Source organism: Agelaius tricolor, unplaced genomic scaffold (assembly GCF_023055355.1).
Source record: "Agelaius tricolor isolate 1412-34295 unplaced genomic scaffold, bAgeTri1.0.p SCAF_8, whole genome shotgun sequence".
In the NCBI taxonomy this organism is placed as follows: domain Eukaryota; kingdom Metazoa; phylum Chordata; class Aves; order Passeriformes; family Icteridae; genus Agelaius; species Agelaius tricolor.
The window spans coordinates 31,825,654-31,838,161 of NW_027269268.1; the positions used below are offsets into that span (position 1 = coordinate 31,825,654).

General features: G+C 41.4%; 1 protein-coding gene across 7 annotated transcripts in view; it reads left to right on the forward strand.

Moving 5' to 3' along the window:
* Window positions 1-12,508, forward strand: part of STOX2 (storkhead box 2) — a 143,998-nt gene that overhangs the window by 100,460 nt on the left and 31,030 nt on the right. The window contains exon 1 of one of the 7 annotated variants that reach the window (XM_071432174.1): window positions 5,025-5,133. The exons of the other annotated variants lie outside the window; for them this stretch is intronic. Coding sequence (XP_071288275.1) covers window positions 5,040-5,133 — 94 coding nt within the window. The 5' untranslated portion in view covers window positions 5,025-5,039. Of the gene's footprint in view, window positions 1-5,024; window positions 5,134-12,508 lie in introns of those variants that run through there. 7 annotated transcript variants of the gene reach the window in all.

Genomic DNA, 12,508 nt, shown 5'->3' on the forward strand with positions numbered 1-12,508 from the left:
TTTGAAACAGAGCTCCAAAGTAGACAGATTTCATGTGTAAGAAAATCCAAAACCCAGTATTTTTAGATCACATAGAACACTTAATTCCAGCAGGATCAGACTGGTTTGTTTCAAATCTGACTGTTTAAATGTTTTAAATATTGCTCTACCTAATGCAGTCTTTTAGAACAAACTAATTTGAAGGGAGAGAAAGAAACATTTCTTGCAGGAATGCCGGAACAGGAAGTTCTGACATTTGTCAAAATATTTCTCCCTCTTTCTAAAATTAATATGTAAAAAAGTGTGGTTTTCTAATACAATTTAATATCAGTGGAATTGTATTCTACACAGTAGGATGTCTGCCATTCTTTGTGACTATGTCATCTGTGTTTTGGGAAGATATTGCAGCAGTGGATGGAGAAATGCAGGATCCTTCCTGTCTTCTGCATGTTACATTCCACTAGAATGGTCAAAATCTGATGTCTAATAGACCATATTCCTTGGGAAGCTCAGTTATTGCAAATGATGGTTTTTACCAGATCTTTGGAACTACTGATGAAAATGGGTACATGCTGTTTCTGTAAGAACAGCATTATTTTTAAACATATTCTTGGAAAGTGTGCTTGCTACTTATTTCCTTGTTTATTCCAGCTGCATGTCCATACTTTGTTTAAGTCTTGATGGTCTGCTGGATATGACAAACAAAGCTTGCTTTTGCAAAACTAGCTCTTTGTAGTTGAAACCAGTGCTGACAGACCTGAACCCGGATGCCATGAAAATGAATGGAATTTTGTAAGCCTTTTTAAAGCCCTTTGAAAATTCCAGCTGTCACATGGACCTCCTGTCAGGATGGTGACTGTGTCAGTCATTTTAGTGATGAGTGGCCATATTACTGTGCCATTTTGTGATAACTGAGCAGTTCTTACCCATAACTGCCAGCTCCGAGAGCAGGAGGCTCTGCTGCCTGTGCAGACCGCCTCCTACTTTGCCCTGAGACAGGATCTCCTCTGTCTTAACAGACAGGGCACCCAGTTGGAGTTTGGCATACAATGGCATTTTTTGTTTGTTTCTCTCTTTTTGGTTTTTTTTTGGTTTTTTTTTTTTGGTTTTTTTTTTTGTTTGTTTTTTGTTTTTTTTTTTGTTTTTTTTTTTTTTTTTGGCAGGAGTAGCCTTCTGCTAGGTTAGCTCCCTAAACTAACTCACTAACTCATGAGAGCAGATCAAGCATAAATGGGGGCTGTCCTGGCCTGGATGAGGACAGCAATGGATAGATAGCCTTTAGGTTGGGTAGCTCTGTTGTGCAGTTAGGCATCTATGATGAATGCTTTGACAAATGATGACTTGTCTGTGCAAAGGCTTTCAATTTCCTGTGGACAAAGGAGAAGTACCACAGAATACCACCAGCATGGTGATGGATTCCTCAGGCCATCTGAAGTAGTGATTATGATATCCAACAGTATTTTCCAGATTTTCTTGTCAGGTTTTAGCACAGACAAGTACATAATTTCTGTCATACATTGATGTGAGTGTTTCAAGGATGGGTATGTTTGGTCTTTTTATTTCCTGTTTAACCCTATTACTCTCTTATAAATGAAAGATTTCTGGCATGGGAGATACCATTTTGCATAAACTATTCAATAAGGTTTTATAGACACTTAAAATTTCAAAATAAATGAAGTCTAAGGAGGGCAAACATATATCTAGGATATGGCATGTACTAGGAGCTGTATAGGCAGGCCAGAGCTCTCTCTGACCTGGTCAGCTCTGTTAATGTGAGTCAAGTAACTGCTGAACCCCAGTGTTCAACACAGACTACAAAAACTGATGCAGATACATTTCTGTTAATTCCACTCACAGCGCTGAATGCTGCACAGATGTCTTGAGTAGCTTTCCAACATCTTGACCATCCCTTGCTTTTGAATCAAAGCTGTTTTCCTGGTGCTGTTTAGGAACTAAAGTAGCCTGCAGGAGTTAGTAGTGTAGAGTGTGCTAGATCTGTCCTGGAGCTTTTCCTGGTGGTTGGAAGAATCCAGGTTTGCTGTTTGAGAAACTCCTGGAGTCCTTACTGGTAAGTGTGGGGTCTCAAATTTGGTTAATGCTGTAACTAATTTACTTGATGATCATTGGTTCAGTTCAGGTTGACATTTTTAAACCAGCATCTGAGAGGGGTAAGAAGTTGGAACAAATTGAGTGCCTAGTCTGGTTAATCTTTGCCATAATCTTTCCTATTTAGCAGTGAAGGAGAAAAGAGCAAAAACACCTGTAAGCTTACAGCTTCAGAATTTTAGTATCTGGGCAAATCCTATATATGGAGATAGTAATTAGATAATTCCAGGGTTTCAGTTAAAAGAAAGTATGTGGAGAAAGCTAAGGGATTCTTTGCTTTCAGATACTGCAGAAATACGTGACCATCAGATTATTTTGTTATTTTCTTGAAATACAAACAAGATGTGCCAATAAAAATTATGGCTATTAATTATAGGCTTATCATCCTCAAGCTAATATTCATGGCATATCTTCTGTGGATGGTACAATTTGGTTGAGCAGTTGCTAGTTTAGCTGTAAGCTACTGTCAGTCAGCTTGTCCTCCCTAGTTGATTGCCACATTTTTCCTCCTGTATTTGAGGGAAGAGGGAATCATAAATGTTTAATAACTGAAGGTAGATGGTTGGTCCCAAGGTCAAACACCAAAACTGATAAAATAGTTCTGAGCATTTTTTTTTCTTTTTCCAAAAGAAATTTTAAAATAACAGTAATTGATGAGTATGTTAAGCTGAAGCTTGCAAGGAGAAAGTAATCTTACTGCTTCCATGGCCTCACAGATAACCACTGTATCTGAAATATGTTGGCTCTGTCTGAGCTCGGCTGAGAAGTCCTTCAGGCAGTACCAGTCATCCAGATCTTGTATAATGCCAGACAGAGCTGTTGTCATCCACCAAGGAACCATTTCCTCATATTTGACTTGTAGAGAAAGCAGTGGATGTCAGTGGCATTAGTGAAGGAAATACAATTGCCAGCATGTAAAGGTCTTGGAGATTATTGGCAAATAGAGAAGCCAAAGCAATACTATGTGAAATAATTGATGTACAGGCTAGAAAATGTTTCAGCACAGTATGGTCATATGGCTCCTTAAAGCAACTTTGCACTGTCTTCACTTGTAGCTTCTGTGCTGAGTCTTGGCCTGGGATTTCCTGTATGCCAGAGGTTGCATGATCATAGGAATCACCTGCTCTTGCTTTTTTATACTGCCTGGCATGGGGAAATTTGATTTATAGAGGGGTTGGTTGGTTGGTTTTTTCCACTCAGCTCTTCATTTATAATGAAAGGGCAGTGCCAGTGGTCCTGTGGATATTGTGTGTGCATTCCCAGTGTGTAGTTGCAGGGTGAGGGAGATCCTAGCACTTATGCTTCCATCCAGTAGTTCTCAGTCTTGCTTGGAGGGGTTGGGAATTGCCTTTCAAAATTGATATTACTCTGCTGAGTTACCTTCTTGATCTCTTTCATCCATTGTTCAAGTGGAAAGTTTCTGTTTAGTTCACCTCATCTCCAGTAATAGTTTGTATATCAAAGTTTGGAATTAAAGCATTTGTGCTTTAATGTGTGCACTAAAGCACAAATTGGACATCTTCCTTAAGTAATTAAAACAATGGATGAGCTTATAAAAAGAGGAATATTGAAATTCAAGCTGAATGAGTGGTTAATAGGCTGCCAGTCTGATCTTCGGTCCCTCTGTGCGAGTGCTGGAGGCAGATGAGGTCATGGTGCTGATTCTTGACCACAGCACGCTGCAGACACCTCTTGTGTCTTACCAGTGTTTGCCCAGCTGTGTCCCAAACACCGAATTACTGTGACTGTAGTACTGCTTTAGCTTTCTTGTAAATATCCATCAGCTAGGTGTGGTTAGGCTGTGCATGTGCATGCCTGAGGACCATAAGATACACCAGCCCTAAAAACCAAGATGTGCATTTACTCTTGTGAAGAAAGCCCTCAGCCCAGGTTCAGAGAAAGTTCAAATTCATGCTCAGGATCCACAGCAGGCACCTATTGTTACCCTGTGATTTGCCTTCATGAACTTATTCTCCTTCTTGCCTTTGATGAAACCAAGAGAGATGGACAATGTGGTTTGATTTAGCTTTCGATTTGCTCTATAGCTGTGGTTTTCAGCATGTGTACTGATCACTGTTTTGACAAACCATATTTTGGTCATAGAACCTTCTGCATCCATTAAAAATAGAGGCAGTGGGTCTTTATACACTTCTTGTGCAAAAATGTTTCCATTATGGTTGCCCTTTCAGACAGTAACTTCTAAATATAGGTGACTAATCAGCTGAAATTTTTGCACAAGTTCAGATTCAGATTCTACTCAATAGCAGCCAGAGAGGAGCATTTTGCTGTTGGTCCTTTGACCCCCTTAAACTCTAAAAACAAAACAGCAAAAACCTTGGATCAGTCCTGAAGCCGTGTTGAATTGGAAAGTTGCATAGAATACTTGATGGGTATTTTGAAGTACTTTTGAAGTGGGAGGTGGGTTTAATCGCAGTGGCTGTTCAGATTTATTTCTGGCATCAGCAGCACACGTCCCATCACATCACTGCCCTCAGGGAGGCAGAGGGGTTTTTGTCCCTTTGTCCTGCTTTTTTGGATTACCAACCCCAGGGTTTCTTGTGAGGACAGAGTGCTTGTAGATGAATCGGATGGAAATCTGCTTTACCATCATGTAAAATCAACAACCTCGAACAAAAACACAAAGCCCCACGACCTCCAGGCCAAAGAAACCAATCAACAAAACCCCCCTTCTTTTATTTTAGTTTCTGAGTTCTCCCTGTCTGGGATTTTGGCCGTTCTGAAGCAGCAGCACGCAGGGGGTTGCATGTCCTGTGGGAGTTGCTCATGCATCCAAAATGGCTGGGGCGTGGGTGGCCTTTGCTAGGGGAGAACACTCTGCTGGCTTTTGGTAGAAAATGTCGTGCAAGGGTGGGAGTAACGTCCCATCTTCCGACTAGGCGCATATTGCTTTTTCTCCGTGTTTCGGGGCCCTGAAGCGTTGGCAGCTTTCGGGGATGGGTTCGGGATGGGAGCTGTGGGGGCCTGGCCCCGCGCTGCCGCGGCGGAGGGCGGGCAGTCGCGCCTGGCCGCTGCCGGAGGTGCCGCTCGGTAGGTACCGCTCGGTAGGTGCCGCGTCCCGGTACCGGGGAGCCGCCGGGCTGGCATGGGCGGTCCTTGGCCATTCGGGTCGGTTGCCCGCTTTGCTGCGCGATAAAAGCTTCGTCAGCAGCGCGGGGCGCTGGGAGGCTGCGCCGCGCTCCCGCCTGTACCGGCGGGCGGGCTGTACCGGCGGGGCAGCGCTTCCCCCGGCAGGCGCGGATGGTGCCTTGCCCGGTGCTCGGCATTAGCCTGGCCTGGCTGCAGCGGGGCGCTGGCAGGTGCCGGTGCCGGTGCCGGTAGCGGCCCAGCGTCTCTGCAGCGTTCCGGTGCACGGAGGCGGCCGCGGCGCCCCCAGCGCTGGCAGCGCTCAGTGCGGCTGAGCGCGGGGATCGTGTCTCACGGCACGGCTCAGCCCTAGGAAGCTGCAGAGCTTAGTGGCAAAGCGAGTAAGTCTGGTCTACCTAAGCACTTCCTTTGAGGTTCTTTATTGCTAGTGCTGGAGGGCAAAAGAAACAACGTTTTTAAATAGGTTGCAAAATTTCAAAGCCTATTTAAAGCACACTGAAGCATCTCGTCAGTCGTCTGTGTTGTTTTTTCTCTCAACGTTTTTAATAGTTGTCCTGCTGCAAAATAGAAATATAAATTTTCCAGACTTATGGGTGAGACTCCAGGTAAAGCCTTGATCAGCTACTGCAAATCTGTCCAATGTTTTCTTCCAGTTCTAGAACAGAAATTGGTATTAGTGCCTACACTCATAGTGCTGGAAGAATCTCCCCCTCCAGCTCCTGTAGGGCCTTAGTAAAGATTCTTCCTGAAGTTGCAAGATACTCTCACATTGTACAATTGCTTGCACCACAGGTCAGACTGAAGATTGTGAGCCAGTCTGTTCTACGACTTTTAGATCTTAATCTTAAAATCTGGGACAGTCCCTGAGGGATAAATTATGCATACATAGTACACCTGATGTGTTGGACCTGCTGCTCATGTGAGATTAGACTATATGCATATAGTAGCTAGTTTCCAGACATCAGGCAGCCTGAGTTGCCAGGCATCTAGAAAAGTGAGTAATTCAAAAATATGGGAAAAATCTGCATCTGTAGGCATGCATGGGCCATAGGATTTCTGTGAATAATGTAGGTGTCTGTTGTCACCTGGTATCACCCTTCCTTTTATCCCTCCTTCCCCAAGCAGATATTTCTAGACTTCCTTTTGTATTTTTTTTCTAGTCACTTTCTGAAACTTATTACTAGCTTTGAACACTTGTGAATAAACTAACCAGCAGACCCTGGAGGAGAGTGGTCTGACTGATGTCTATGCTTGCAAAATCAAATGACTGAGGAGTCCAAAGGTATAAAAGTTTCAGAATTCATCTCCCATGTAATAGCTCAGGAGGTAGCCTGCAGTTTATTCCATTACTTAGGAGCTGTTAATGAAAGCAATATCTTATTTTACAGTATTATCGAAAAAAGGGTGCATGCCAGACAAAGACAATTTACAGCCCATTTATTTTCAGCATTCTCTTAATGCCCATTATTTGGAATAAAACCCATCTTCTGACAGACCAGCTTCTTAGCTCCCTTAATCCTGCAACAAAGTGATAATCCTTTATTTGTGACCTCATAGGCTGTTGCTACAGAGAATGCTGTGATATCAGAAAGCCAACACTGTGACTTCACTGTTGGTGGAAGCCATAGTTGAAGATGACCCACTCTGGAGGCCTGGGGGCAGTTTATATCCTTTTGGTATTGTGCAAGTGCTTCCTAAGGAGCAGTATCTGGCAAACAGAACTGCATAATGTCTGTCTACCTAGGTGATGAATGAGACAATCAGAGGCAGTGTGAGAGGGGAAAATATGCGGTGATTATGTTTTCAAGGTTATTTTTGCCCTTGGAAGATGTTATCAGGAAGAAAACTGTCACTGGGAAGCTGCACTCAGCTTTTGTATCCTCAGTCTCCAAAGATATGAAGAATACCAGAACTGTACTCTCTAAAGCAAGAACTACTTACTCTGTGTACCTTAAGAATATAATTTTGTAACCCCCAAACTTTTCTTGGAAACACTAATTACATCAAAACTTCCATCAAAAAATGTTTGTCAGGAGCAAGGCAAAAGACATGTAAATCACATACAAACCTCTATGCCCTGAAGTAGACTTTTAGGCTCTTGTTTGTAAACTGAAGTATGAAGGAGAAGTGTCCAAGACTTTCAGGTATTTCCAGATACCTTACATGCCTGGATTCTTTTTACATTTGAGTGTAAGCTTCTGTGCCATGTTCCAGAAATGAGTGCCTAAAATTAGGCACTCTTAGTAAGTCTTGATTTTAAGAAGTACTGATAGTACAGCAGCACTCAATGGAGATAAAGGGAAATGAAAACCCACATCAGGTTTGAAACTCAAGCTGCGACTATTAGAAACAACATATGGCAATAGAAGCCACATTTGCCTCCCTTACTATCTCTGCCTTTTCCTATAACAGGAAGATTTTACAGAAATAGTACTTGCAACTCTAAATGTCAATGGCTATGTACTCTTGAAGACTGAAGCTATCAGAACCTAGAAAAAAAACACTAGTCGAAAGTTAATTCCTTTGTTTAAACATTTAGTTTTTGAATGCATCATGATCATATGATTGAACAACAGGAAGATATATGCTTTCCTGTAACAAAATTAGTATTTTATTTTTACTATTGTTTATTCAATTTTTAAATTTCACCTTTTTGTGCATGATACAACAGGTCATGCAGATGAATTTAGCAGGATTGTGCATGTACTACCAACTGCATTGATAAAACTTCTGGAAGTTTTACAAACTAAATCAGGTTAAACAAAATACTCTTACTCCAAAATAAATGGCTATTTATGTAGGTATAGTTACACCAAGATGGTTCTGACAGTAAATTAGTCTTTTAGACCAAAGTCCTGAGGTCATTTTCCATCTTATCCCCGTTACACAGGTGTTCTTCAAATTATGTTCCGAGCTTGTATCAAACTGGATACTGCATAACAAATCCATGTTGGAATAACTCAGTCAAATGCAGTACCAGAAATGAAATACCACAGTTTAAAGCAAAAATTCTCATGCATTATGCATAGGCTTTGCAGACCATGCAGGACACCCTTTGGGTAGCCTCACATTTTCAAGTTCTTGTGGATTACACCATCTTTTTATGAAACTACACGTGCATGTGTGCTTTTAAGAGCTGCTCAGAATGCAGCAGAACACTTCTAAAGACAGTATTGGTGATGACATGCTGAACTGCTTTCACATGTTTCTGTTCAAACTACCCAAACCATTAACATGCTCCCTTAGTGGTGTTGTATGTGTGTCTTATTAGCATGCACACTACTAATTTACTCTCAACTTTTTTTACTGTCCTGTAAGCTCCCACCTTTCCACTAGCTTTGATCTTTCATCATAAAAGCTTAGAAGCAGCTTTTTGGATATGAAGCTAAATGTTTCTTTTTAGCTATTCTGCCTGTTCCAGGCACTGGGAGGGGAGGAGGGCTCTTTCCAAGGCAGCGTAGTAATATGTAGGTACCCTTGGCAGGTGCTTGGTGCTCTGCTGGGGATGCTGCCTTTCCTGGGTCATTGGCACCTGGGCTCGGGCTTGGGTCTGCAGCACAAGATAACATTTGTTCTTTCGGGATTTTAATTGAGACTTTGAGTGGAGGCTTTCTCTGAATCCTTTGTGTGGCAGGGGGTGAAGGTCAGCCCAGAAAACAAAACAAAGGCAAGCACCAAGTGGATGCAAAGCACATGCAGATCAGCTGTCACAAAACAACTGTCCTTTGCTCACTTATTTCTTCACTGATACACACAGCCATTCTCACTTTGCTTATTCCAGCAATCCTGTAGATCCTTATTTTTTCCCCAGCCTTCCTACAGCTGGAGGTACTAATTCTATTTTTTACCATTTGTTTATTATTTCTGCATCCATTTAGCCCTGCTAAGCATTTAGATTCTTTTAACAAGTCTTCTTTCAGAAGTAACATTTCATATGCTGCATTGTTTGCTTTAGGAATAAAACAAAAATCAGCTCATTCCTCACATTTCCTTTTAACCTTTCCTGTGTTCTTTCTTTCTTATACTGTTTCTTGTTTTTCTCTCCTGTCTTCTTCTGCTGCTAATTCAATCTTTATAGCCTAGGTTTTTCCTTAGGTAGCCTCTGTATCAACTCTCTAAAGCTTGTAGCTAGTCAGATAGGAAGAACAGCAGGGGTTTCAAAAAGTGCATCCCCTGTAGGAGTGTCTGAGGGCTGCTCTGTGCCGCAGTTCCAGCCTCACAAAGGGGGTGGCCAGGTGAGAGAGGAGCATGTACCATCCCCTTCACCATGTGCAGTGCTGTGTTTACTGATAATCAGAAGTGCTTTTGCAGCAGAGAGCCTTCTGAAGCTCTGGTTCTGACCTAACTAAAACCTAACTTAGGTTTTCACCTAAGTAGGGAGGCCAGTAAGATCTGGGTGAGTTAAAGTACTGCCTGTGGAGATTGCTTGGTGAAAGAATACGATGGTAACTATAAGGAGTTTTTTCTTAATGGCCAAGAGTAAGAAATTACAACATGGTGACAAGATATAAGGAAAGACTTATTTTGTTGTTTTAATGTGTGTTAGAAAATAACTATCTTGCTATGGCGTAAAATGTAGTAATTCAGAGTTTGGGTTTATGTATCCTCTATGCTTTGATCTCAACCTTTTTTGGTACATTATTTTTTTCTCACTGTGTCCTGTGTTTGCTTGTGAAATTTGTTAAAGAAGTTATCTTGATTCTCCTTTTGCTAGCCTTTTGGTTAAGTTCAGTTGAAGGTGAGATCATCATCAGCTCCTGAGATCATCTCAGGAATCTAGCCTTGATATCCTAGTTTAGGTCTCTCTATACTGAATAAGAGGGCAAAGAGACAACTATTTTTATGTGCTCTCATCTTTCAGAAAACTGGGTCATAGCGACACTCAGGGAGCACAAGAACTCCACGCTCTAGTGCTTTATAAATGCTTGGTGGAAGTCCAAAAGAAGAGTCTTGTCAAGCTCAGTTTAGTGTGGAGAGGAGAAAAAAGAAGGATGGCCCCTTCTGGGCCCTATAAATGGTTAATGGTGCTTTGTGCAGCAGGGATCAATACCAAATGTTTGGGGTTTAATAGCTATACAAAAAATCTGAAGGATGGAATGTATAATGAAGTGGTAACCCTGTCTGTCAGTCGCAGTTGTTCAGGTTCATTAAGACTGCTGAGGAGGATTTCAGAAGAGACTAGCGACAGCTGAGTGAAACAGCTGAGCAATTCTGCAGAGTAGTGACATCAGCACTGTAGGATAAAGCAGTGCAGTGGGCACTGACAAAATAGTGCTTAAATTGGTTAAGTTTTGTGCTTTTTTAGGAGCATGGTCTCTGCGTGTTGCTGGAGTCGAGGAATGCGTTAGATGAGTCAGGAGTGGTAATTAAAAGTCTAAACTTACGGCTATAAATGAGGAGGTACGTAAGAAGTCATACAAGAGAGGTTGCTCTGTGAAATTGGTAATTTTATCCTTTTGGATACTATGGTTTTATGGCTCCTGTACAAGGCAATTTTCAGATTTCTGAGATTTCATTTTAAAATGGTAGAGCAGCAGGTAGAGATGTATTGCTGTTTAAAAAGTAGTAAAATGTCTGTTGTAGGTTTTAGTTTACTGCTTCCTGTAAATAAATGCTCAGTAAAATTCAAAAGTAAAAGATTTGTGAAATGGACAGGAGGAAATGTTTCATCCAGTGAGTTGTTTAATTGTGGGAACGCCTGGTTCCAGGTACTGTCATTTATTTGGGGAGGTAGGTTTTGGTTGCTGCATTTGCTGATAGTTATTGGGATAAAAAGTCAAAATATGCCAGTCCCTGAGGATCTCAAAAGAACTGTTTCTGGAACAAGGGCATTTCCCTTTAAGGTGCAATATGCACTAGTGGTAATGTGTGCAGTTGGATTTCTAATGCTTCCTCTATAAAATGATTGATGAGCATGAGGCAGGGAGAGGATTTGGTGAGTTGCTGAACTGTTGTGCCATGGCATTTCCTTTGTTCCCATCCTCACAGCTAATCCCCACACAGGTGAGACCAAAGGACACAATTTGAAAGAATTTTGAACCACTGTGGGAAGCAGGGGTCATTGCATCTACCTCATGCAGGTAGAGCATAGGGGCAGAATATACTAATACAGCTTCTTCATGTATTGAGGTGTAAAATATTTCAATTTCACTTTAAAGTACATCTTCTTAAAGGTACTCCAGCCATATTGAAAACTCTACTCTCAACTACAGGGAAAAAAATGACCCAGTAAACTCTCAACTGCTAAGTCTTTGGAGCATCTAACCTTTTCTTTTTAAAAGCACTTCGGCACTAAGTTAATTGATTCCATGCCTGGCCTTTTCATCAGTTCTCTCCTAGCCAGGAAAAACTGGGCTGTTAAAGGCTGCTGCAGTACCATGGGACTTGTGTTCAGTGTTGCAGGTTCTTATTTTAACCTGATGTTATCTGCCAGTCATCACTATTGGTTTGAAAAGCTGTAACCACTACAGTACTGTCTTTGGGCTGAAAATCTTTTAATGGTTACAGCAGTCAATATAAATGAGAGAGAGTGCACTATGTCTTCGGGTTGTGTTGCTAATTATCACTTCACCTTTCAAGAATTTTTTCTGCTGACTAGATTCTTGCTGAATATTTGCTGCAGCATCTCCAGCCACACTGCATGTGTTCTGGCTAAACTGAAGAGGATAGTGAAGAACATCTTGTTAAGACCTTCAACAACTGTGTTTTGTGCTTTCAGAAGTGTTTGGAAAGGAGCATTTTTATCTGTGTTTTTAAAATTTCTATAAGAAAACATCTAGGTTTATCTTTGTTGGGTTTTCTTTCTTTTGTTTCTCATTTGCTTACTCTCTCTTGCCAAACCTCCTCTAGTGTCAGATTTTTAAAATGCTTCTATCTTTCCTTGCATTTGCTGTTTGCTGCCAGAGAACAGGCAGGCTTTGTTTTTGAGGGAGTGGGGTGTTGGTGTGGTTGATTACAATATAGCATTAACATGAGTCAAATTAATTTGATAGTAGCAGATTTTCTATGAAAAAGCCCCAAACCCTCCTCTTATCTCATTTTGTGGTCCTAATGACAATATATATGTTACAGAATTCTTCTGTGTGGTTTAAAATATCACATACTTTCCAGTGAGCTATAATTTAAAGAAGACTCATTTAGTAGTTGAATTCTAAAAAGACACAATTGTTTTACCTAGTGGGCATTTTGAGGGAGGGACAGTTGCCTTGGTTCTCCCGTTAAGACTTGATGTTTTCATTCAAATGCTGTTTCCTGGCTGGTTGTATTAGCAAGTGTCACACTGGATAATGATTCTGTCCTGCATTAGGTAACACTTAAA